This window comes from Meriones unguiculatus, chromosome 15 (genome assembly GCF_030254825.1).
Source record: "Meriones unguiculatus strain TT.TT164.6M chromosome 15, Bangor_MerUng_6.1, whole genome shotgun sequence".
In the NCBI taxonomy this organism is placed as follows: domain Eukaryota; kingdom Metazoa; phylum Chordata; class Mammalia; order Rodentia; family Muridae; genus Meriones; species Meriones unguiculatus.
In genome coordinates, this window is record NC_083362.1 from 59,172,991 (window position 1) to 59,200,606 (window position 27,616).

The 27,616-nt window shown below is 44.6% G+C and overlaps 1 protein-coding gene across 2 annotated transcripts in view; it reads right to left on the reverse strand.

The window, feature by feature from the left end:
• Nucleotides 1-212: 212 nt before the first annotated feature.
• Mreg (melanoregulin) overlaps nt 213-27,616 on the reverse strand; it is a 54,953-nt gene continuing 27,549 nt past the window's right edge. For both annotated transcript variants that reach the window (XM_021645381.2, XM_021645380.2), the window contains exons 3-5: nt 5,704-5,794; nt 4,109-4,272; nt 213-2,014 (exon numbers count right to left, since the gene is read on the reverse strand). In XM_021645381.2, coding sequence (XP_021501056.1) covers nt 1,880-2,014; nt 4,109-4,272; nt 5,704-5,794 — 390 coding nt within the window. In that variant the 3' untranslated portion in view covers nt 213-1,879. The remainder of the gene's footprint in view (nt 2,015-4,108; nt 4,273-5,703; nt 5,795-27,616) is intronic.

The following is a 27,616-nucleotide window of genomic DNA, read 5'->3' on the forward strand; positions in this document are numbered from 1 at the left end:
ATTTCTCAAGGGCCCACTTCCATCACTCCAGGCATCTCGTACACTAGTGTCTACTTATCTGAGAACAAACTCACTTCTTGACTGGATTTAGGGGGCAGAAGATCCTTAAACCCATCTGCCCCTCGGTTTCTTCTCCCTTCAATGTACGCATGGAAGCAACACCGGAATTCCTCTCATTTGTCAGAAACATAACACACATTCAACTTAAAAGCTCACAGAGAAATCTTTTTAATTCCTTAGAAAAACATTCCTGGGTAATTTCATATATTCTAATTACCTCAGAGATAATTTTATCCTTACTTGTTCATTACCAAAAAAAAATTAAAATTATGGTTTACAATTCACAGACACAGACAAGCTCATATATTTTGACATTAAAAATGACAAAAGACAAAACAAATTCTGAGAGATAAAAACAATACAACATTCTAAGATTTCTTTTGTTTATTTTATTGCTTATCTTGTAAAAGCCCACAGAAGTAACTGAAAGTATCCACCGGCTAATTTTAAACACTATGAAGCAGAAATTAAGCAGTAAATATTAAAAAAAAATAAAATTTTTACCTTACTTATTAAACTAGGAAGAATTTTCCTGAAACATATCTGTTAAACTAGTCTACAATATATTAGTGGATGAAAGACACGTATTTCCTAGGGAATATTTTAAACATGGAGTACACAAGCAAAAAAAAAAAAAAAAAAAAAAAAAAAAAAACCCTTCTCAGGATATGAAATTTTTCAAGTCACAGTCCCCTGAACAGACCAATAGATATTTATTTTCAACCTGAAGTCAGAAGTGCAAAATCATTAAAAAATAAAAATATCTCTATTGTTCTCAGCAGTCTACTGACAAGTCTCAAAGTCTTTAAAGGCTCTTCAGCAAGACGAACCACAAGCTCTTGGCAAGCTTCTTGCTTAAGATCTTGGGAAACAGGGCTTCTTGGTCTGTGGCCAACCTGCACCGTTAGCATAGTTCCATTTTGAAAAATCATCTTCAGAGGGAGAGAAGACCTCTGTGGGTAGGTCACTGCCTCTCGTGTCTGCAAGTCTGCACCAGAAGGTCACAGGACAGCTGCAACCCTCGGCTAATAGGCAGCATATAGGCCAAACATTCCAGTTCACAGATGCTATTCAGAAAACAAACAAACAAACAAAAAAAAAACCAAGGGCCTTTGGACTAGAAATGAGCAACATGTAAAAAATGAGGTAACTGGGTAACTTTAATTTGGGGGGTTAGTGCTGAGGTTTTAGGGTGCTCGCGTCACAGGTGAAGACACTTAGGTGCTGGAAGTTCTGCTATCTGGGCTGCACGCCTGCACATTCCTATTGTCTGGGCCACCTATACTTAAAAAAAAACAAAAAACAAAAAAAAGTACGATGCTCAAAAGGATGCCCCGAACCTTTTGAGCTGCTGCAGGTGTTTCCGAATCAAAGAGAGGTCTAAAACTTCATGAAATTTGAGGCACTACATCTAGTATTACATTTAATAATGATTACTTCAGTGTTGGTGAAGTAACTCGGGGCTCAGCCACACTTTCTCTACTGGTCACGCTATTCTGTGGATTAGCGAACATCTCCCTGGGGTTCAATGGCTGGAGCTTTTATAACCAAGGAGGCAGCGAGTTCTTGGAATCTGACTATGGAGGAAGGACTAGCCGCCAGCCGACCCTCTGACCTCCCTCATGGCCGGGGCCCAGGTGTTTCAGTGTAACCAAAGCATTCTTAGGCCAAGGTTCTAAGGAAGACCTTATGTTTTATAGGATTCAGAACTGTGTTGGAGTGGAGAAGCCCTCTCCTGGCTCATCAACTGCAGGGAGCTGCCTGACTTTGGCAAACGACGGTGCCGAGGTAAAAGAACTCCGTCCTTCTGGGCCTCCCTCTAGGGACTTGGAAATGGAAGATACTGTAGTTTTTTCTGGCCGTCTCCCAGGCACGGGACCCCAGGCTTCTTGGGGTAAGTTCGGCTAGCGATCTTAAAGAACTCTTCAGCAGCATCCAGAGCGATGAGACGATCCTGCAGTTCAAAAAAAAAAAAAAAGGAAAGTTGCAGGTTGGAAACCAAGCCATATGGATGAAAAAAAGTAATAATAAATAATAAAGCCTGCCCTAGAAATAATACCAGCAAGAAAAACATTCATTAAAAACGTCAAGACTCACCTTACACGCATCAGAATGGCCAAGATGAAAAACTCAAGTGACAACACATGCTGGGGAAAGGGGAACCCTCCTCCACTGCTGGTGGGAATGTAAACTTGTACAATCACTCTGGAAATCAATCTGGCGCTTTCTCAGATAACTAGGAATAGTGCTTCCTCAAGATCCAGCTATACCACTCCTAGGCATATATCCAAAAGAGGCTCAAGTACACAATAAAGACATTTGCTTAACCATGTTTGTAGCAGCTTTATTTGTAATATCCAGAAGCTGGAAACAGCCCAGATGCCCCTCAACTGAAGAATGGATGCAGAAATTGTGGTACATCTACACAATGGAGTATTACTCAGCAATGAAAAATAAGGAAATCATGAAATTTGCAGGTAAATGATGGGACCTGGAAAGGATCATCCTGAGTGAGCTGTCCCAGAAGCAGAAAGACACACACAGTATATAGTCTCTCATATAGACATAAAACATAGGATAAACCTACTAAAATCTGTACATCTAAAGAAACTAATCAAGAGAGAGGACCCTGACTAAAATGCTCAATCCCCATCCTGAAAGGCAAAGAGGATGGACATCAGAAGAAGAAGAAAACAGGAAACAACCTAGGAACCTGCCACAGAGGGTCTCTGAAAGGCTCTGCCCTGCAGACTATCAAAGCAGATGCTGAGACTTATGGCCAACTGTTGGACAGAGTGCATGGTTATGTAAGAAGTGGGAAATAGTAAGAGCTGGAGAGGACAGGAACCCCACAAGGAGAGCAACAAAACCAGAAAATTTGAACACAGGGGTCTTCCCAGAGACTCATACTCCAACCAAGGACCATTCATGGAGATAACCTAGAACCCCTGCGCAGATGTAGCCCATGGCAGGTCGGTGTCCAGGTGGGTTACATAGTAATGGGAAGAGGGACTGCCTCTGACATAATCTGATTGGCCTGCTCTTTGATCACCTCCCCCTGATGGGGAGCAGCCCTACCAGGCCACAGAAGAAGACAATGCAGCCACTCCTGATGAGATCTGATAGACTAAGATCAGAAGGAAGGAGAGGAGGACCTCCCCTATCAGTGGACTTGGGGAGGGGCATGCATGAAGAAGGGGGAGGAAGGAAGGGATTGGGATGGGAGGAGGGAGGGGCTTATGGGGGGATACAAAGTGAATAAAGTGTAATTAATAAAAAAATAAAATTATACATAAAAAACAAAACAAAACAAAACAAATGTCAAGACTTAAGAGACTTACCTTAGTCTTTTACTTATATTACCCAAAAGGTGTTTCCACCGATATTTTTCAGGTGAGAACATATGTATATACAAGGATGTGTGTGTCTGTATGTGTGTCTGTATGTGTGTGTAAGTGTATTTGGGTGGGCCTCTGTGACCTTTGGTGGTGTTCCTCAAGAACCACCCGACCTTTGTTTCACTCTTTTTTTGAAACAGAAGTCTCACCAGACTGGCTCCTGACTCCTGACTCTAACAGGCTGGCTGACCAGCAAGCCTACAGTAAGGTAATCTGCCTGTTTCACTACATCGCAGCCTGGAGATTAGCAGCACTGGCACCATGTCAGGCTTTTCAAGTGGACGCTGGGGACACACTCAGCTCCCCATGCTGCCACAGCCAGCAAGCATATCACCAACTGAACACCTCCCCAGTCCCTCCCTCAGTCTTTCCCACCTTAGGCTATATAGATACTTTGACTCTTTGACCTACTGTTGAAACTTTAACCACACAGAAGAAATCCTCTGAAAAACAGAGACTGCCTGAGCTTCAACAGATTTACATGGAGTCCAGAAACCCTTCTCCTCAAGGCTTTTCAGGTGGCTCTGGTGCCACCAGCCACAGGTTCATGTCCCGGTGGAGCTGGTGAGGCTGGGATGGGAGGGTCCTGGGAAATAACAGAAAAGGTGAGAGGAAAGAGAAACGGATGATGAGGAAGGGCATCCACTTACCACAACCAAGAGATATCTCTCAGAGAGCTCCCAGCTGGCAGGGAAGATAGAGGTCTCTTCGGCCAGTTTTAACAGCATCTCCCGGGCTTTTCTCGTGTTTTTAGAATCACTCATGGTGCTGAGCTTGGTCACTGACAACAAAGAGTCTGCTTCCCTTTGAAAACCTGAGGTAGAAAAATGTAGCCCTGGTATGACATCATAACTAGGAAACACCCATTCTGTGATACCAGCCCTGTGATTACTAAGAAGGGATCCAGCCGAGCACGGTGGCGCACAGCCTTGAACCCGTGAGGCGGAGGCCAGTGGATCTCTGAGTTCAAGGTCAGCCTGGTCTACAAAGCAAGTTCCAGGACAGCCGGGCTACACAGAGAAACCCTGTCTCAAAAATAAAACAAAACAAAAAGAATCCAAGTGTGGATTCTGTACAGTGAAAACTAAAATCAAAGCCACTACTGATTGCTGCTTCCCAGCTATGTGTGAGTGGCTCTTTACTTAAAACTATACCATGCTTCTCCTTATTGGCTTTTCTGCATTACCTTTCCCCTCTATTGAGGGAGGTCAGACCCTGACCCCTACTGCTCACTGCCCTTTGTCAGCTGCCCTATCCTAGAATTCCCTATGCCCCTCCTACTCAGTTGTCACCCCCAGGTCCCTACATCTCCAAGCCCCCATTTTCTTTCCTTGTTGTGGTCTAGTGAACTGGTGAAAAAAAAAGAAGAGACTGGAAGAATGAAACCTGCTCATATTGACTTACATTGTGAAAAGGAGTTAAGAGGGCAGAGCCTCCATCTTAGCCCATTATTCCACAACTAACAAGAGCTAGCAACCTGGTATCCCACCTTTGAAAATCTCTAATGCCGGGGGATCATGGCATTTCAAAGAAGAATCGTCAAGGACTTTAAAAGTGACCATAGCTGGGGACAGTGGCACATGCCTGTAATCCCAGCACTCGGGAGGCAGAGGCAGGCAGATCTCTGTGAGTTCAAGGCCAGCCTGGTCTACAAAATGAGTCCAGGACAGCCAAGGCTGCACCGAGAAACCCCGTCTCAAAAGAAAAAAATAAGTGACCATCCATTTTTGAACACTAAAGCAAGCTTCTTTTATTTTAAGAAAGGCCATTATTCAATGCCTACCATAATGCCAAGTGTATTTTCCCAACCTTGCAGTTTTTGCTGCCTTTTGCTTCTTTTAGAATTTTCTGCTGTGTCTCGATATCTCTTACAAACAGTATTTCTTTCAGCCTATCATATCCATAAAGCTATTTGGTCCATCATCCTCCATCTAATTCAATCAACAGATAACAGCAAAAACCGTAAACAGCAACTAATGTCCAATGGCTTTACTACCCTCTGTCATCTCATATGTAGGGACAGATGACGTAATTTAATATGGCCAAGTAACATGAGCTGTTGACAACAGAAATGTCAAGGTTTATGCTTGAGAGTATACAAGCAAAACTGAGAAGCTAACCAGGAGAAGGCAATTTAATTAGTCAGTGGCTGACAATCTCTTGGCAAAAACCATGGTGGAAAAAGTGAAAAGCAATGCACACAGACTAGTTATTTTTACCATTTCACGATCTCTTTCAGACTCACCCAAATCTTCTAAGATCCGCCTCCATCTGTTTCTCACTTCCCTTCGCACCTGCCGCAGGGTGTAGATATCATAGTTGAGTCTTTGCCACTCCTGTAAACAGAAAAAAGTTCGCTCTGACTTACGCCCTCTGGCCTAAAACCCCTACCTCATCTCTGAACTGCATATTGCTTAAACATGTGTTTCTTCTCTTCTACGCCTATCGAACACAACCCTAAAAGAAAAGAAAGCATAGATGACATGGCTTTCGTTGGCCAGAGTGTCATCAGCTACCCACTGCTGAAGAATCTGTCCCCCTCTGGGTGATATCATATCTAAGGATGCAACTGAGACTCTCTGATTATCAGTTCTCTCCATGGCAGTGACCTTGACCTGCAAAATGGGGTTAGCAATGGTAAAGTTTCCATGTAAGACTACTGTCAAGATTTAAGGTATAAGGGCTGGAGAGATGGCTCAGAAGTTAAGAGCACTGGCTGCTCTTCCAAAGGTCCTGAGTTCAATTCCCAGCAACCACATGGCGGCTCACAACCATGTGATATGCAGGCACATGCAGGCAGAACACTGTGTACATAATAAGTAAATAAATCTTTTAAAAAGAAAAAGGATTTAAGGTATAAAATATTAGGATAAAGGCTGCCTCAGCAGGTAAATTGCTTGCTATACAAGCCTCGGTCAGAACCAGAGTTCAGATCCTGAGCCCTCTACAGATATCCAGTGGGTGTAGAGGCTTGTCTATAATTCCAGTGCTCAGAGGCAGAAATATGGGCCCGGGTCAGGGGACACTAAAAGTAGCTGGAAAGCTGGACTAGCCAAACTGGTGAGTTATGGCTTCACCTGAGACACTCTGCCTCCACGAATAAGGTAAAGAGTGGCTGAGGAAAACTGCTCACATCAGTACACACACATGCACCACACACACATATGTACAACGCACAGATGAATATAAAAGAAAAAAAGGTCAATGCCTGCCTACAATGAACCCATGTATTTGAGGCAATGTGTAGATGAAGAAACCAAGGCTCAAATAATTTACATGATGAATCTAATATATCCCAGGTAATAGATATTGGCAATGGTGTTTGAACCTAAGTTTTACTCCCAAGTCCATAAAAAAAAAATCTACATCTCAGTTTGTTGTCAGAATGATATACAGATAAAGGAAACTCAAACATCCTGTCTCCTAGCTGTGTTTCCCACACTCACTGTTTCTTAGCATCACTCTCTTGATAGAGAAAAGTTAAAAGGTTACCATCCTGGAAAGTGCTTTATCAGCTTTTGGGTAGTATGAGCATCCTAATTGTTGAGCCTCATAGAGAAGCTGAATCTTGGGTCTTTACCACATTAAACATTCTCTCAAGGCAGTGGTGCCCAAGCTGTGGGTCACAACCCCTTTGGGGATTCTTCCACGGGGGTCATATATCAGATATCCTGCTTATCAGATCTTCACATTATAATTCTAACAGTAGCAAATTACAGTTATGAAATAGGAAGGAAAAACATTTTTTGATTGGGGGGGTCACAACAACATGAGGAGCTGATTAAAGGGTCGAGGCACTAGGAAAGTTGAGAACCGCTGCCTTCAGTTGTCATGGAAATTTGCTTTTAAAGGAGACTTACCTCTAAAGAACAATAACTTTATAATGAACACCTTTTCTTAGAAAAGATACAATTGTCCTCACAGCTGCAGAGAACAGCATTTTAAGTGTTCGATTTAAGGCTCCAGCTATTTAATATTTTGACTCCTGAAACTGAAAATGTTTCATCAGGGCCGTTCATTCCCAGCTAAATTCCTTTTAAAATGGCCTTGCCTTGCAGACTGCCATTCAACTTTCATGCCTGGCAAAGAAAAATAAATTCGGCTGCCACTCACGTGCGCCAAAAGATATCACTGTGAATAAGAAAGGGCTTTGTCATGACTGCATTTCAGATCATATCTGGGGTCGTGCCGTAAGAAGGGGTGGGCTTTCTGCCACCCTTTGAGGCAGGAAGTTGTGGGTTTCCTAGTCCTTTACAGAAATAAAAATAAAAGGACCTGTGCACAAGTAAGTGTGTGGTGCCTAGAGTCAAAGACAAAAAGCCTGTGGCCTTTGAAGGGAGTGAAGTTAGCGAAATCATCTAGAAACTGTGGCAAGACGGCCCAGCAGCTGGGCGCACTAGCTGCTGTAGTGGATGTTTTGGTGTCTTTAAAAATTCAGTTATGTAACCATGTTTTTGTTTTAATCCCAGGTGTAGGATATGGGGCTGATTCAGATCTCATCTCGACAGCAGCAAACAATTTGCTGGCTCTGAGAGGGGCTCTCTGCCAGCTTCACAAAGTTTAATTCTGAGGACTCTGAGAGGGAATAAATGCCAGACCCAGAGGGCAACTGGGAGCTCCAAGAAAGAAGGCTGCTACTCCCCTGCTGCTCCTGGTTGCTGCTGTTGCAGTTTGAAGAGAAGAAGTTGGAGATATCCTAAAAAGACGATTGGACTTGCCCCAAGGAACCCAACGACCCTAACCAGCAGGAAGCAGCTAAGGAAAACCTGTGGCCCCTGTTCCCATTAACCTTCTTTCTCTCCTACCAAGTGTTGGGTGTTAGAAGGGATTGGGGTAGGGAGAAAGAGATATAAGAAACCCAAATAAAATAGAGTTTAAAAATAGCACACACACAAAAGTAGCACCAACAAGCTGCTCTTCCAGAGGATTCGGGTTTGAATTACAGCGGCACACACCATCTGCAATTCCAGCTCCAAAGAGCTCTGGTGCCCTCTTTTGGCCTCTGAGGGCACTGCATGCATATGGTGACATACACAAAACACCCACACAGGTGGATCTTGGGTGTGTTTGAGACCAGCATGGTCTACACAGTGAGTCCAGGACAACCAGGGCTATTACACAGAGAAACCCTGTCTCGAAAAGCAAAATTTTGAAAATAAATAATCCCCAAACACCCACAAATATTTGTCATACACCATACAGATAGAGAACATTACACATTAATATTGTACAACAGCCCACTTGCGACAGCCAGAAGAAACTTTTCTAAGTTCTTAGCATCAAATGGCAATTTACTTTTCCTAAAGATTGCTTCATCTTTCTGGACCCTGGATTTTATGACTAACCAGTTTCCACTTTCCTCTGAAATGTCAGTGTCTTCTTGTAGAAAATACGTAGGGTTTAGTGAGCATTTTGGGACTGCCATCATTTGGGGCTGCTTTTTATGCCTTTCTCACTATCATTCTCGCTTCTGTTCTCAGGTTTAGGGTTTTTTGCTGTCTCACTGCAGTTTCATAAAGTTGCCGTAAGTAATGGGTTTTTCATGGTTTTAAGACTATACACAGGAGCTGCAGAGATGGCCCCAGGGTCAAGAGGTCATGCTGCTCTTGCACAGGAACCAAGTTCAGTTCCCAGCACCCGTGTTTCGTGGCTCACAACCACCTGTAACTCCAGCTCCACGGATACAGTGCCATCTTCTGGCCTCTATGGGTACTGTACTCATGCATATATGCACACACTTGATTAAAAATCTTCAAATCTTTAAAAGGCTACGGGTTAAAGTATTCCCATCATACAGTGCTTCCTCCCTACCAAACTGACCATGTGTTCTGAACTCAGTGCACAGTGATCAGAACTTTACTCACACCTGATTAGGAGCCCACATAACCAACCAGCTCAAAGGACCCAGAACCTTAACTTACACAACAGACCGTTAGGTGGCTTCCTTAACTTGCGGTTGACAATCTATTAATTTGTCTCACTTTGGGGTGCTGATGTCTCTCTTGCCTTACTCTCTTTGTGTATAGATAAAAGTTTTATTTTTTCAGAGTTAGAGGCACTAAAAATGGATACAATATTCAGTGTTGATATTTATCAATAGAAAAATAACTGAAAAATGGACATCTGGAAGAGGAAACCCTTGGATCATCCAGGTGCCAGACTTTCCCCTCCTGCTGTCCATTACTGTTTTACAATCCCCCTGATGGAGAGGCTACTATGATTGACACAAGGCTTAATGACTGTGACTGACCCAAAACAGACATCTGTGATTGGTGATGGGCAGCAGCTGGCAACCTCGCAGCTAAACTGGTGCCCATCTCAGGCAGCAGCACCTGCTGGGAGTGACATGATTCCAGCTTGACAGTTATAGATCCTATCCTATGGGTATGCAAAACCATGCAGTGCCAATAACTTGGTACCATGTAGAACCAAGTGCCAGGGATATCCCGGGCTGCAGGTGGCCTGCAGAGGCCACACTTAGTAGGGCTGCCCCTGGCAACACAAGACCTGCCCAATAGCAGTGTGTCCAGAACCTGAATTCTGATTCCAGCAGAGATCTCATCCGCCCTCCAAGATTCCATCCTCAGTGACAAGGGATGCTGTGCTTGAATAACCCCAGCTACCCCAGATCAGTCCACATGGTGCCCCCACACACACTCCTGTTTGTTGGTATGGGTACCCCAAGTCTTAGCAGGAGCTACTAAGTACTGGAGGAGTATCTGAAAATTTCCAGAGTAGTCAACAGAACAAAGGTAAAAGGAAGAGTCAATAAGAGAGAGCTGATAAGGCCGAGGAGAAGGATCAGTGTGAGAGCACTTGCTGTTCTTGCAGAAGACCTGGGTTTGCTTAGCACCCACATGGCCGCTCACATCTGTAACTCCAGAGGATCTGATGCCCTCTTCTGGTCTTTGAAGGTACTGCATTCATGAGGCCACACATACATGCAGGCAAAAACACCCATACAGATATAAGTAAATAAATAAATCTTGACACGGGGCGGGAGGGTATCAAAGACTTTAACAGCCAGAGACAACAACCTGTAAGCCCTGGTCCCAACAGTTCTGGAGAGCTGTCACGTTTTCAGAGCCAAGAATCCTATATCTGGATCCTGAACCAGGACAGTAACAGTAGAGGTCGCCGTCTGTGCTCTGACTACCTACAACTCTTCTCACTGCTGCCAGACAGCGGAGATAAAGGCCACTGGAGACTGCTTACCCACTTATGATCTCGTCGTGAGCAAAAGGATCCCAGCCTCCCCTACTGCAAATAACCTGCACATAAGATCAACCGGGATCAAACTTCCATCCATCCAGCCCATCCATATACTATCATTATCTTCTTTGTTTTCCCCATACTTTCCAAAACACCATACTGTGGCCAGTGTCCTGTGGTGGCCTTAAATATTAAAAATGAGTGAATTAGCAAAGATCTGGCAAAAAGAATTACGCAGAATTAATTCCATGAAATACCTGGGAACCAGGCCAAACTGAAATGTTCATGTCTGAAATGAACACCTAGAGATGTTCATAGCTCAAGTTTTTGGGGGGCTTTCTTTTATCCAGTTGTTGGCCAAATCAGATTAGAATTAATTGATTAACAAGGTTGAAGCAACAGCGTAGACAAGAGAAAAAGAAACGTAATCTCATGCCACCACCTTCCAGCTTTGAGTTCCAGCAGCTGGCTGTGAATAGCAAATTTAATCTCCTTAGACCATATGGTGATTTGAATGAAAATGGTCCCCACAGGCTCATAGGAGTAGAATTATTATGTGGCCTTGTTGGAGGAGGGGTGTCACTGGGGGGTGCTGTGTGGTTTCAGAAGCTCAAGTCAGGGCCAATGTCACTCTCTCTTCCTGCTGCCTGCCAATCCAGATGTAGAATGCTCAGCTCCTTCTCTGGCACCATGTCTGCCATCGTGCCGCCATGCTTCCTGCCATGATGACAACGGACTAAACCTCTAAATTGTAAGCCAGCCCCCATTAAATGTTTCCCTGCAGCTGGGCGTGGTAGCACATGCCTGTAATTCCAGCACTCAGAGAGACAAGGGCAGGCAGATCTCTGTAAGTTCAAGGACAGCCTTGGTGTACATAGCCAAGGCTACACAGAAGAAAAAAAAATCCTTTACAAGAGTTGCCATGGTATCTCTTCACAGTAATGAAACCTTAACTAAGAGAGACCGCTTTCCCCTGCACAAAATCACTGTACTCCCAGGGCTGGAGAGCTAGAAGCTAGATCAGCTGTTAACAGAACTTACTGCTCTTGCAGAGGGCACACAACCATCTGTAAAACTCCAGCTATAAGTGATCTGATTCTCTCTCTCTCTCTCTCTCTCTCTCTCTCTCTCTCTCTCGACCTCTGTGGGCATTCAGGTGTGCGCATGGTATACAAACATACATGCCAGCAGAACACTCACCCATAAAAATAAATCTCAAAAATAAAAATTAAAACACTGTATTGTCTAACCAGCATCTTGCCTGGTTACCACCCCAACCTTTGACACCACAATTCTACTTTCTGCCTGTACAAATTTGCTACTTTAGAGTCCATGTAAAAGTGAAATCAGGCAGTATTTGTCTTTTGGTGTCTGCCTTATCCCGTGTAGATCATAAAACAATGACCTCTATGCTCATCCGCACTGCTGAAAATGACAGCGTCCCCCCATGCTTCGTTTTGTTTCTGACATGCTCATACTACGTAGCCCAGGCTGTCCCAGAACTAGCAGCGGTCCTCCAGTTTCCCCGTCCTGAGTGCTGAGATTGCAGAGCGGAGATGCCCGCTGTTCAGGACATGCTGGCCCTCCATGCCTTTGACCAAGCACGATCACATCCTCATTCCTCTCCATCTAAATCCTAAGCAGCATGCTTCAGAATTCAGCTCAAATGCCACCACCTCTTTCAGCTTAACTGGAAATTCTCTTGAATGCCCTCAGCTCCTTTATGAACACTGTTGTAGGTTTACTGTCTTATACATCGCTACAATGCTATGTGCAGGGTGTCCTTAACGACTAGTGGGCAGGCTCCTTGGACAGTAGAACCTGAGTGCCTCCATGACCTACATAGTCCTTTTCACACGGCACATTCTCCCGTGGGTTTGTTGAGTTCGGCTGCACATAAGATGCCTGAGAAAGCCAAGTTTTGTAGGTGATGAAGTATCTTTTTTAAGTCTAGAGATAGCACTACATCTTATTAAAAAAAAAAAAGCTACTTATGGGCTAACTGGATGCCTCGGTGGGTAGAGCTTTCTTGCTGCCAAACCTAAAAGGCTGACTTTCATTCCCAGGATTCACATGGTGGAGGCAGAGAGCCGGCTCTCACAAACTGTCCTCTGACCTCTGCATGTGCACTGGCTGCATGAGTGCAGGGGACCACGCATGCACAATAAATAAACATTAAAAAAAAATGTATACTATGTAATCTTTTCCTCTCTTGAACAAGGCACACCTATACAATAAGGTATTTTAACTCAAATATATTTGAAAAACAAGTAGTTCAATGAAGATGAAATAAAACCAAGTAATCTACTAACCCTTCCCCTCTGTGTCCCAGGCATTTGAGATGGAAGGGTGCTTTTCCAGATGTGTCTCTTTAGGAACTGAAGCTATCAGGGACTGTGTGATGGGCCCTGGCTTGCACATCTACATTCAGCATCACATTCAGAAGAAAACCCAAGAGGATGTACAGCAGAAACCTCTTAGGTGAGACTTGATGAGGTAAACCATTCAGCTAATTGAGTAGGAAACCTAAATTCAAATCCAAGACTATCTGCTTCCCAAATCCCCTATTTCTCAAAGAGCTGCCACTCATTCAGACCCAAATCAGCCCATGACACTGTTCCTCTATCACCAATGTGATATGGAAATGAGGATTCAAAGAGACATAATATAAAATCTTCCAGAAAGATCTCCGGTCTGGCCTCGTAAGTACAGGAAGCAGAAGAGCGGCCCTGTCTATCCTCCAGCGGCTCATTACTATCCAGCAGCAGGAAGGAGGCCAGTGCAACCAGATCTCATGCAACCTGGTTCAAGGGACAGACTGGAGAGACTTGGCAATGAAGAAGGGGGACAGACAATCAATTATGCAAAAGAAGACGAGAGTTTCCTCTAAACATCCCTGGACTAGACAGTGTCAAGGCCACCTGAGCAGAAGGAGCATTATCTTTCAGCACTTTCAATGCTTGCTTTCTCTGTCCATTAGACATGGCTCGAAAGCAGAAAGATAGGATTATATTTCCTTGTTCCTAGACAGCTGGTCCACTCATTACCATCTGCCTCTACCTCACCCCAAATGGGACAGGCTCAAATGACAGAACAGAGAAAGCCAGTGCATTAAAGGATAAGTATCAGCCTAGATGAACCTTTGAGAAAGGGGTACCAAGGAACTGAGATCAGGAGGGGTCAGTGTCGAGGGGACTGGCACTTAGGCTTATGGGGGCTCTGATACTTGTCTCCCCAACATTTGGCTTTATGGCTTCAACTACAGTATGTCATTCCTATGGGACACTCCATCTAAAAAAGAAGGGTCTAGTTGCTGATAACCATTGCTGATGGAGAAATGAGCCTTTTCAGCTGGGTAGGTGACGCTCCAAAGAAGGTGTCACTAAGCCTCACCAGACCCTCCTTCCGAGACACAGAAGCAGCTTCTGATGCTGGAACTGCATCTGGCGAGCTGAGGAAACAAGCCGTCTAGCTTTGCTTGCTTCCAGGTACTCAGTTTCATCACCAGCTGTGAAAATCCTGCAGCTAAGCGATACACTCCAGTGGACTGTGCTAAAATTCATGCCTCTCTACGTGGTCATACGCTTATGGTTGTTTTCTAGGAACCTGTGAGTGGCTCAAAATGGATACTGCTGACCTGTCAAAGTCACAGGGCCAAAACGTCTCACCCAAAGCACGCTAGTGTCAACGGCTCCTGAATGAGAAGAGCCTTGAAATTTTATTATGCATATACACATTACCTTTATTTTTTTCAATTTTCCTTACCTTTAGTCACCCTTTCCCACATCCCAGACCACCCAGCTTTGTGAGCCACAAATACCCCATGACCACATCCTTAAATAGGAAGTGCTATGGCCTACTTTCCTTACTGGACATGCTTGGCTTCCTCACAATAAACTCTTCCTATTTTGAAAAACTCATCATTTCAACAGGTGTTGAAAGCACACACCTTTAATCCCAGCACTTGGGAGGCAGAGGCAGGCATATTTCCAAATTCAAGGTCACCCTGGTCTACAGAGAGAATTACAGGACAACCAGACCTACACAAGAGAAACCCTGTCTAGAAAGGAAGGGAGGGAGGGGGGAAGGAAGGAAGGAAGGAAGGAAGGAAGGAAGGAAGGAAGGAAGGAAGGAAGGAAGGAAGGAAGACAGACTCATCATCCTAATCCAGACACGGTGGGTAAATGCCTTCAATTCCAGCACTAAAAAGGAAAAGGCAGCCTGACGATCTGAGTTCAATCTCTAGAATATACATGGTAGAAGGACAGAGCCAACTCCTGGGAGTTGTCCTCTGATCTCTATGCAGTCATGCACCATGGCATGTACATATGTACACACACACACACACACACAAAACCAACCAACCAACCAACCAATCAATAAATAAATAAATAAATTAGAAAAAAAAAAAAAAGAAGGCTCTCCTTGCCAAGGGAAACTTGGTGTAGTACAGCTATTTCCTCCTCCATGTTGGATACGGCCACCACCACCTGAGCACCTACAGTGACCCACATGACAACAGGCCTGTGAACCTTCTTCCCAGAAGGAGACAAGCTCATGAGCCTCACAAGACTCAGAAAGCTCCTCTCCCTTAGATTCCAACTGTGACTGTGTCAGAAGAAAACAACAGATGACTAGGGTGTGATTTCCTAGTGTGTCTACCTGAGTCACCTATCTCCTGTAATTAACCCATCAGTCCTGGACATGGACATCAGTCCTGGAATTCATTCGTTGGTCCTTCCTTGCCCTCTTTTATCTGGAGTGAATAAACAAATATTTATTTACATCTCCCCAGGGAAAGTCACACAACAGCAGATTTTACTGGGATTCACGAGCCATCAGGCCTAGAATGCTGCTGTACCATGCCCTGAGGTCCACCAAAACAATGTCACCTTTCAGAGATTAATAAGGGAAATCCTGGGGGCCAGATCCTATGCATAGCACTCAGGGCCTCAGACCCCAGATCTTATCCATGGGTTACAACTTCGATAACTCAGCCACAGCCTGTTGCAGTATTCATCTGTTTGTACCCAGAAGAAGGGTTTTGCCCTAAGAAAGGTCAAAGGCAAATGCTGAGCAATGCTTTCCCTACCCCCTTGTTTATTTTTACCCCATTATCTCCTCTGGAATTCTGGAAACAGCCTACATTGTAGTCCAAGGACTGCGACCTAATTCCTTATCTGGTTTTAATCAGATTAAGCCAAAAGATAGCCTATAGCTCCTACCACTGCCTAAGTATGCCATCGAAGCCATGGGAAGGAACTGCTAATCGGTACAAACTATCTCATTTTGTCTAATACGCGAGGTCTCAGGCCTCATCGGGGTGTTAGGATTGCAACTCAGAATGTGCTCTTACTGAAACTGCTAGGAAAAGCAGTGTTTCCCATGAGTCAGAAGTATTCCCAAGAAACAACCTGGAACCAACCCTGAGTTCTGGGGCTCCAGTTGCTGCAGGGGAAAAAATGGCAATCTACTGCTGTCACCAAAAGTAAAAGACAAGATTAAATTCCTGCTCACAAAGAATTTATTTCTAGCAAGGTAGAAATGGCCATTTCACACAGTTATCTTAAGAATGTATCTCGAAGCCAGGCGGTGGTTGTGACCGCCTTCCATAACAGCACTTGGGAGGCAGAGGCAGACGGATCTCTGAGTTCAGGGCCAGCCTGGTCTGCAGAGTGAGTTCCAGGACAGCCAAGACTACACAGAGAAACCCTGTCTCAAAACACACACACACAAAACTAACTAGAATGTATTATGATAAAGGCTGCTTCATCAAAGACCTCAGCCAAGTTTAAATGTATGAGCGGTCTGTGGGAAGCTGTTTACATAATTTACCTAATACTGGGTGCTACAATTCAGGGTACTGTAAAGTATAGTGAAGGATAAATATATTATTTACATATAAATTTAAATATAAATTGCATATTTTGTGTTGTTAGACATCAGAATATGAAGATGCCCAAGTCCCTTATATAAAGTGGTATAGTATTTGCATATGACCTTCTTTTTTTCCCTTTCTTGTTTATATTAATTTTTTTTCTTCACAATTTATTCATTATATATCCTGATTGAAGCCCCTTCCCTCAGCTCCCCCCAGTCCCACCCTCCCTGCCTATTCTCCCTATCCCCTTCCCCTAGTCCACTGAAAGGGGGTGTTCTCCACTACTGCCATCTGCCATAGCTTGTTAAGCCTCATCAGGACTGCCTGGATCCTCTTCCTCCTAGACTGGCAAGGCTGCATCACCAGGAGCGAGTGATCAGAGAGCAGTCAACTGAGTTCATGACAGAGGCAGCCCCTACTCCCCTCACTCAAGAGATCCACAGGAAGACTGAGCTACCAATCGGCCACATCTGAGCAGGGGGTCTAGGTCCTCTCCATGCGTGGTCCTCCATTGGTGCATCGGTCTCTGCAGGAGCCCCTGGGCTCAGATCTTTTAGTTTTGTTGGTCTCCTTGTGGGGCTCCTGTCCCTGCCATGTCGCTCTAACAAAGCTTAAATAGACCAGGTGTGGTGGTGCCTTTAATCCCAGCACTTGGGAGGCAGGTTCAAGGCCAATCTTGTCTACAAATCAAAACGGAAACAAAAAACCTAAAAAGACTGATACTGTAGGTCTCAAGGTAAAATAGCCACTTAAACAGTCCTGGTTTCACCTGGGAATTCTCTGGCTAAAACATCTGTTGATCATTACCCAACCATTTTCTGGCACAGACAGGTGTGGCCTCCTTATCAACCCAGCTAGGAAGGGCCTGATAATCCTGGAGACTCAGCCCTTTCTAGTTTCAGTGGACCTTTGCCCTGTCAGTCATCTGCCTGCCTCCTTATCATCATGGTCGGTTCTCATTAACTAAGGGGCCCTTAAGACAGTTCCTGTGAATTTAAAATCCCGAAAGTATGAGGCAGAAGGGTGGCCTCACAGAAATCTAAAACGGAGTACGTTATAATATAGTTGGAAATTAAAGATTATGGATTTTTTCATACAATACATTTTGATTATATTTTCTCCCCTCCCTTAGATCTCCCCCACCTTCCTACCCACCCAACTTCATCTTCCCTCTTTCTCTCCCTCAAGAAGAAAAAAAAAAAAATTCAACAGACTTAACAATCCAAAAAAAGAAAAAGAAAACCAGTAAGACAAAACAATATCAAAACAGAACAAAAAGCACACACATACACACACACAAAAGAGTCTGGTTTGTGTTGACTAACTACTCTCAGACGTGACCTTGTCCTGGACACTCCACCGGAGAAAACCGACCTTCCCTTTCCCAGCAGGTAGTACCAGCTGGTTAGGGGTGGGGCTTAGTGAACTCCCCTTCTCAATGCAGGGATTTCCGGTCTGGCGAGACCCGGTGAAATCTTGTGCATGCTGCCAAAGTCTCCATGAGTTTATCTGTGTATCAAACCTGTGAGTCTGCACGATGCTGGTTCCCTGGAGTCATCTACCACCTCTGGCTTTTACAATAAAGATCAGAGTTTTGGGGGACTTTGTTGTTATTGTTTCAGTTTTTCACAGGGTTTCTCTGTGTAGCCCTGGCTGTCCTGGAACTCACTCTGTAGACCAGTCTGGCCTCGAACTCAAAAGATCCGCCTGCCTCAGGCCTCCCTGAGTGCTGGGACTAAAGGAGTGTGCCACAACAAGATTTGTTTTTTAATTTGGACTAATATTATATACTGGATCATTTTATTACTGGTTTATTCAAAGGGAAAAAATTAGGAAATGAAAAAATATTTCCTACTACACATGAAAAAAAATTCCAAGATTCTCAATTCTAAAGCAGACCTCTTCCTCCAAATTCACATTACCAGTGAGCTTCAGAAGCCTCTGGCCAAGGACCCATTTTTGTGCTCTTTTCGTGTGAAAATTAAATCACACGATCATTCAGGCAAGTCTACCAGCACCAAATAAAACACCAAGCCTAAGCGGCCTCAAGTGGTGCTCAGCAGCTAGCTCTTCACAAGGCAGAGCCAGATGCTAAAAAATTTAGCTCTCAAGTCACAGCAACACAACTCAACACAACATCCCTAAAAGCAGCCTCAGAGAATATGTAAACAGGTACCAAAAAAAAAAAAAAAAAAAAACTTTACTTGCACAAACTGCTGGCAAACTGGATGGGAAATAAATACAGCATGAATGCTCAGAAGCTACTGTTTACTCTAGAGATGCCCCTAACTGGGTGGGCAAGACAGTTTAGCAAACCTGATGACCTGAGATCCCACTGTGGAAGAAGAGCCAACTCTCTCTCTCTCTCTCTCTATCACACAGACAAATAATTTTTAATTAAAAAAAATGCCAGGCTGAAGAGATGGCTCAGAGGTTAAGAGCACTGGCTGCTCTTCCAGAGGTCCTGAATTCAGCTCCCAGCAACCACATGGTGGCTCACAACCACCTATAATGAGATCTGGCAAGCATACATGCAGGCGGAACATTGCATACATAATAAATAAATGAATCTTCAAAAAAGATTGCCGCCAACTTTCACTTCAAGCACAAGGCATATACCGCGCCCAATTTGTACTGGCCCGTTAATGAGTGGTAAATTAACTTATTCCCTAAAACATAATCTGTCTTCACTAACGGTTTAACACAGTATCCTTTGTAGCTTTCAGATCTGAATTTGAAAGGGACGTTTACTGGCTCAGTGTTTTTAGAACTGTGTCCAGCAGTCTCCACAAGGATGTCTAGGGAGCCGCCTACCATGGAGAAATGTAGACTGGGACCCCATTTCAACCAAAGTTGTTGTCATTTTATAAGTTTCACGGTAGGTTTCATTTGGGGGTGAAAAGTTGCAGAGATAAGACAAGAAAAAGAAAAAAAAAAACCACAACCATATGACAGAGCACCGGCTGGTGACCATCTTCAGTTACAGGCAGTGTGAAAGCTATTTTCAGGGTGTCAAGAATCATGAAGAGGGGGCTGGAGAGATGGCTCAGCAGCTAAGAGGACCAGGGTTCAATGACCAGTGCCTGCATGACAGTTCACAACTGTCTGTAACTCCAGTTCCAGGGTATCACACAGACATGCATGCAGGCAAAATACAAAATGCACATAAAGTAAGAATAAATAAATCATTTAGGAAGGAAGGAAGGAAAGAAGGAAGTCACTTGTGAAGAAAGAGACTCACATTCTGTCTCTTCCAGAAGCCTACCCCCGTACTCTTGGGTAGATCTCACTACATCCATGTGCCTCTGTGACTTCTCCCACTTAGAAGTTGACATTCTGCTTTTAATTTCATGGGTGCCAGTGAAAAAACAAAACAAGACAAAAAATACAAGATTCCTGTATCCATTTTTTTTTCTTAGTTTTTACAGACACAGTTTCTCTGTGTAGCCCTGGCTGTCCTGAAACTCACTCTATAGATCAGGCTGGCTTCAACCCACAGAGAGCCACTTGCCCCTGCCTCCCGAGTGCTGGGATTAAAAGCGTGTGCCACCCCAGCCCAGGTTTTTTATTTCCTGTATCCATGTTTTAAATGTATTTAATTTTGATTGTATGTGAATATATATATATGTACATGAATGTGCATGTCTCTGTGTGTGCACATGTGCATACATGAATGCACAGAGGTCAGAACAGGACTTCGGATGCCCGGGGTTACAGGAAATTGAAAGACATCACATACGTGCTAGGAACCAAAACCGAAGGACCTCTTCAAGAGCAATAAGCATTAAACAGTAAGCAGGCCATCTCTCCAATGCTTGTATCAGCACATTTATGCCACCCGACTAGCCTACACAGTGTCAAGAGGGACAAAAGACATCTGGACATACAGTGGATTGTTTTAGAGTAGTGTGAGTCGCCACCGCTCTGGGGGGGGTGTCAAAGGACCCCTTTACATTAAGGGGTCGCTTAAGACCATCAGAAAACACAACATTTACATCATGATTCACTAGAGTAGCAAAATTCCACCTATGAAGTAGCAACGGAAAGAATTTCACGGTTAGGGGTCAGCACAACACGAGGAACTGTATTAAAGGGTCGCAGCGTTAGGAAGGTTGAGACCCACTGCCGTAGAGGAAGGGAGCTCTGAGGTTAGGAGACTCATGAATGTTTCACATTGAGCATTGAACAGGCTGGCTGCCCTTTGTACCACCGGGAGGAGGCCCCACCACATAAACATCCTGGGAAGCAAGTGTAGTCCAGGAAAACAAAGGGCAGACAGTGCTTCCGCCTTGGGGTGTCGGAGATACTTGAGTCACGCGCAGGGATGGAAGAGGAATTCCCGGCTAAGCTTTCTCATGACTCCCAAGGAATGTGAGCTTCCCAGATCCATGTACCCAGAATCAGTGAGGAAACAAAAAAGTATTTGTACAGGACAAAGTTAAAAATCCTCACCCCGGCTGTGTTGTTCTTCCTCGGTCCTCTGCTGTGTCCACGACGGGCCTTCCCTCCTTCTCTTCCTACATAAGGGGCAGTCATTCCAGAACCTTGGACATGCTGTTCCCTCAGCCAGGAAGCCCCTGCATAAAGCTCACTCTCTCCTCTCATTCAGAGCCACTCCTGGCCCCAGAATCACTCTCTGCCCCTTACACCGTCCTGACCTCAAAGTGCTTGTCACCACCTGTCATCACACTCACTTGCTTGCTATCCATCTCCCCTTGGCAGATCCCTCAACGTACACCTGTGTTTACTGCTGTCTGTGTGTGGTGGCCAAAAGAAAGAGCATGTCTTACTGGCATGCTAACCATTATGGGTTGATGTGCCCCCTCAACACTCATATGTTGACATCTTAACTCCCACTTCCTTAATAGGTGACCTTCTCTGAAGATAATTAAATTGGAATGAGGTCATAGGGGAGAGTCCCATTCCAATGAGGCTATATCCATATAAGAAAAGGAAGTAGAGACACAGATCTGCACACAGAGGACGGTGACATAAAGACATGGGATGGCATGACATACATCATGTCTAGGAGAGGATCCTGGGACAGTGCCCCTCTAGGAGCCCTCAGAAGAAACAGGTCTTTGATCTCAGACGTGGAGCCTCTAGACCTCTGGGACAGCACATTTCTGTCTTTGAAAACCACCCCGTTCACATCACTGGGTACAGCAGCCATGGCGAGCTAACATTCCCACCGAAATCGAAATATACCTCAACTGCATCCGTGAAGTATAAGCTTAAAAGCAGGCCTTTACACAAGAGTTTCTTACTGATCCTCACAGCCTTCAAAGCAGAACAGCACTGCAAAGGCGAGGGGTGAGGGGGTCTGAATCTGAGCCAATTTCCGTCCTATACCACCAAACTATATATATAACCTCTGTGCCTTCTATTTCGTTCATTAGAAAATCGAGACTACTCACCTTATGAAGCTCAGTATACAGTGCAAGCACTCTGGAAGAAGCACCTTGCCCTTGCTATGGTCCTTTTTGCTCCACCAGAAACCTCTGTTGGAATTTAACTGCTAATGTGACATCTACGAAAGTGACTGGACCTTCAAGAGTGATTATGCCGTGAGAGCTCTGCTCTCATGAAAAAGGGTTAATCGAGATCTCAGAAGACTGAATTGGTGTATTAGTTGTCTTTCTGTTATTGTGATAAAATGCATGACCCCTTAAGGCAACTTGTGGGAGGAAGAGGTTATTTGGGGTTATGGTTCCAGAGGGATATGAGTCCATCACGATGGCAGCGGGAACATAAAGCTGAGAGGTCATATCCTCAGCTGCAAGTTCAAAGCAGAGACAGTGAAGTGGAAGGTGAGCTACAGAGCTCCCCTCCAACAGTGACGTAATCCCTCCAGCAAGGCTGGACCACCTAAACCTCCCCAAACAGCCCCACCAGACGGCAACCGAGTACCCAAGGCTGTGGGGGACAATCTGTTCAGACCACTATCACCAGTTACCTCAGAGAGGGTTATTATGAAGTGAGGGGCTCCCTGGCGCATTGTTTCTTCTAAGAGTGCCCACTTGCCATTCTGCTATCTGCCATGAGCTGAAGCACCCAAAGGCTCGCATCATGCCATGCTCTTTGAGTTTCTACTTTCCCCAAACCATGAGCCAAAATGGAAGTCTTCCCTTTGTTTATGAGCAAAACTCAGATATTCTGTTTAGCAACAGAACACAGAGTAAGACAGTGAACAGTAATTATTAGGCCATAAGCATAGCATCAGCTTCCACAACTGGATAAAAGGCAGCGGGGTGAACGGCCACCCACACTTGGAGAAGGAGTACACTGGGAGAGTGTCACTCTGGAAAGTTTCACTAGGTACACCTACTGGTTTCTATACAGCCCAAACACCACTTTCAAAAGGTAAGAGATAAAGATCAGGTCAGGGATCAAACTATTAAAGTGAGTAGCATATAGGGCTAGCAAGACAGGAGAAGGTAGAAGTTTGCTGCTTGCTCTTTCCTGGCATCCACATCAGGGAGCCCACAACTTCCTTTAACTCTACTTCCAGGAATCCAACGCTTCCCTAGTGACCAGACTTTTAGCATGTGACAGATGAGAAGGTCACATAAAGATAGGGACAGACAAATAGAGGTGAAAATGTCCTGGACCAAAAGAAAAAGGACCCAAAGAAAGAAAAGAGCAGATGAACTGAGGGGCGGCTCTGCTCCCATACCTTCCTTGTGGTTTTATACAGCTCTGCCCTCAACTTTCTACAGCTAGAAGAATCAGAAGAAGTAGGAAGCAGCAGAAACAAAAGAACAAGAATTGCCCTTTAGAAACTAGGGCAGAGACTAAGTGGCCTGAAGGACTCTGTTTCAACACCAACCAGTGATCTGCCACAGAGAGGGAGGCACCAGTTCTCAAATTCTCTTCATTGCCTATCAGATGGGAAAGGCATTCTGGGCATCCTTGGGCTGTCCACGATCTTCCCTCACCACCTCAGAGGTCTGTCTGGTGCTAACTGTCTGTGTTCAGTGCCTTGGCCTCCAACCTCAGGAGGCCAAGGATATCTCTGTCCCAGGATATCCTGGATCCCAAGCAGGGTTCAGAAGGTGGCTAAGTGCTTTCAACTTTAATCCAGGGAAGTTCCCCAAGCCCTGGCATCCTCAGCTAGAAAGCCCTTCATATCACACACGACTACGGATGGATTCAGTTCTCTCTCTCAAAACTGCTGAGTATCAGCCCTGAGTCTTTTATAGCATCCTATCACAGGCTCAGGGAACACTGAAGACCGGGCAGAAGAAATGTAAGAGCTAGAAAATAATGAGAGGGGCTGTAAAATGACATCTTTAGGGCAAGATGCGGTTCTCCCAGTCACAAACTCCGCAGCTTTGGACACCTGCACCGGGTGTACACAAGAATGGGCTAGGCCACAGTCAGAAATGGAGAGGAATCTCAGGGGGCCTCAGCTCTCACTGCTCAACTACCTGGGAGCATTAGATTCAGGCAGATTCACTGATGATGCGGGGCCATCAGGTCTCAAGAGTAACTGCAATCCAGTGGTTATACAAGTGGCCCAGATTAAACTGTGGATCACAAAACAAAACCACTAAGTCATGAATTGAGGAAAGGGAGGGTGGTCGGAGAAAGTAATCAGAATATGTTGTATTTGTGTATATATGTATAAAATTAATAAATAACAAAATTAGTCAATGGAAATGATTGAATCTTAAGAAGTGAACGCTTTGGGGCTAGTGAGCTGGTGCCAGTGTGTAAAAGCACCAACTTGCTGCCCAGCATGACAATCTGAGTTTAATCCCTTAGTACCCATATGGTGAAAAGAGAGAACGGACTCCAGAGACAGTCCTCCGGCCTCTACATATGTGCCATGGTATTCACATGTGTGAGTCCCACACACACACATACAAATAAACAAACAAATAAATGGAAAAATGTTTAAATGAATGTTTAGCAAAAATAAAATGTTTTCAGTGCAGGTTAACGTCATTCACCCCTTCCCCTAGCTGAATTCCTCCTAATATGTGCTTTGTTTAAATTCCCAATTAAACCAAGCCTACACAGAGAAAGGGGGGGGCCTTCAATCTGAGAAGAGAAAACAAAAAACAAACAAGGTTGTAGTACTTACTGGAAAAAACATGCCAGTTAAACGATAATGAGACAGAGACACTAGAGGCTGCATGACTAGAGAGTTCTTTGAAGATCAGCAAGGGGACAGTTTGGTATAAAGACGCCACTCCCTTTTTAATCACAGAAAGGGTAGGACAATCCTACTTCAAGGAGTCTGTTTCAATCCCTACTTATAACCCATGCCTGGGGAAGCAAAGAAGCAATGAATCATGACTGTACGCTGCAGCTCCCAACCCCCCATCAGAAAAAAATATTGAAACTTGCCAGCTTTTTACAGAAAATGGGCATATTCAGTATAATATGAGAAAAGTATTTTTTTTCTATTTATTTTTGCAGACTATTAAACCTGGACTGAAACACTGAATCTCTACGCAGTCCAAAATCTTTTTTTTTTTTTTTTTCTGACAGGCTGCTGCCATCTCACCCCCCCTCCCCAGAGTTCCTCAAAGTCCCCCCAAAGTTTATGTGATTGCTTAGAAAGAGTGCAGAGCAAATAGCTAATAAGGCCACATCCCCGAGGTATGTCTAGATTCATCCACAAACTGCAAGGCAGTGGACTTGTATTGATATCTTTTGCACCTATTTTCAATTGTTTTTGGTTTTTTTTGTTTTCTGGTAAGGCCAACTGAAGCTAGAAAAAAAAAAAAGAAAGAAAAAGTAAATCAGGGTGAAAGCGAAGCTAGGAGAAACCGAATCACATTCAGTTGTATCGCTGAACGAATAAGATGCCCTGGCTGTAGAAAAGGCTGCCTCCACCACACCCGTGTGGGATGACTGGCCAGGTACCTGGGCCTGGGTGTCAGATCACGTTCTCAGTCACACACTGCACAGCCAGTACTAGCAACCTGTGGCCCCATCGCATACTTCCAGCATAATCGCAGCCGCCTACAGCAAAACACGTTGTTTGGGGAAGAAGGAACAAAGCTCATTCTAACTCAGGTCCACAGAAAACTACCCCAAGTTAAGTGCTTTGATTAACAGTGATGACAATAAACTGGTTAAAAATAAATAAATAAAAAATAAAAAGCTGGGTGTGGCATTTCCTCACCTGATTCATAATTAAACTTGGCATTTATTTGTGCCTGCTGGTATTCATTAGCTATACAGACTTCCTCTTAAATTGCACAACCATAAAGGGTCAGGGCTTACTCCTGGGCTGAAAACAAAAGGACCATGCATAACAACTACGGGTGGAACAGGTGTCAGGCGGCCTGGCACCCTGGTGATCCCCTTTCCCCAGTGCACTGGGGACCTGAACTGAACCGGGAGATCTATTTCCCACAAGGGCAATCAAAGCCAGAAAACAAGCCATGTGGCTCTTCTGAGTACTCCTCAGAACTCTCCCGTGATCCCTCAGCTGAATCAGGCTGGCATCAGGCAGTCCTGGTGCGTCAGTACCCAGGGCTCTCAAGCATTCCAGGCAATTAAGAGCCAGTTTCATTTCTTCTAAGAGGAGCAAGAGCAACAGAAGGCAGGAGTCGGGGGGCAGGAATGTTCACAGGGGCAGAGTGGGGAAAAGGCAACAGCAAAGCTCTGAATGATGCAGGCAAGAGTAAACGACTGGCTTCTGAAGGCTGATGGGACACTGCAAAGACAAACGTGACTGGTGGCTTCATGCACACTCGGGCCAGTCCACTTTGGAGGAATGCCACAGAGCCTGATTCTGACCCTCCTCGACACACATCCTCCCTCATCCCCACCCCCTTCCCAAAATGCCCAAGGTAAACCAAAGCAAAACAGTTTAGAAAGGTCCCTGGGGAAACAACTGTCACAGGACATGTTAGAAAATAATAGGGAGAGGATTGTATTTGAATAAAGCCTATGAATTCGAGGCAACCCACCTGAGCTGTAACCAAACTATAAAACTAGAGGAATATGAAAGTCTCTGCTGCAGAGTAGTGTCTGTATGCTTTTACTGAATGAGATATTCTCACTTGGGTGCGGTCTGGCAAAGAACCCAGAGATCAGTGAACTGATACAGAGAAGGGCCGGCCACTGAGCTCCAGGCATCCTCCACCTCCTCACTGCTGAGCTCACGGGCACACGCCACCGTGCCCAGCTTTTAGTATGGGAGCTGGGGATCTGAACTCAGACCCTCAAGTTTATAAGCTACTTTACCCATTGAGCCATCTTGGCTGACTCAGAATACTTGACCAAATACTTGTAATATGGTAGCCCAGATGCTCTGGCACGTGAAATTAACCGTAACAAAAAAGAAAATGAAAATAAAAAAAAATAAAAATAAAAATAAAAAAAATAAAATAAAATAAGGTGGCCAGACATGGTGGTACAGGCCTTTAATCCCCTGGGAGGTAGGGGCAGGCCTGGATCTCCCCTATCGTTAAGATGAACTGACAGACAGACACAGCAGCCAGAATGTAAGGTCCTTTGGAAGATGGAAACCATCATCGTCACAATTCCCCTACATATACCATCCTAGAACCTCTTCAAGTAGCAGTGGCACACTGGGCTTTCCTGAAGTTGGAAAACGTCTCACATCATTTTTCTGTAAAATTCTGCACCTGTGGGCTTTTCAGAACAGCCCTGTTACTTCTGCTTAAGCTTACAGCGATGGGCAAAGGGAAGTATGCAGCTCTCTGCCCTGGGCCCACAGACCCTGGGCACCTCCCCTTCCTTTTTCTATAACCCACACTGATGGAAGCCCATTTCTCCTCAGACAGTATTAAGAAAAGTCGGTTCATATCTTTGTTTTCCTTTCTCACTCATTTGCTCTTTTATAATAGATAGTTCATTTATCTCTCAAGACCACTGTGGGAAGCCTCCCACTACATCCATGACTACTGCAGGCAGACATCTCTAATGGCATCAATAATTCTCAGAAAAACCAAGGCTGTACTAAGGTCAGTGGAGATTTAGCTTGATATTCATCTTCAGTGTTCCAAAAGTGTAAGGGGTCAACTGGTTTGTTTGTTTTTAAATAAGAGTTTTAAGACAGGTTTGTAGTTTTAGCTTC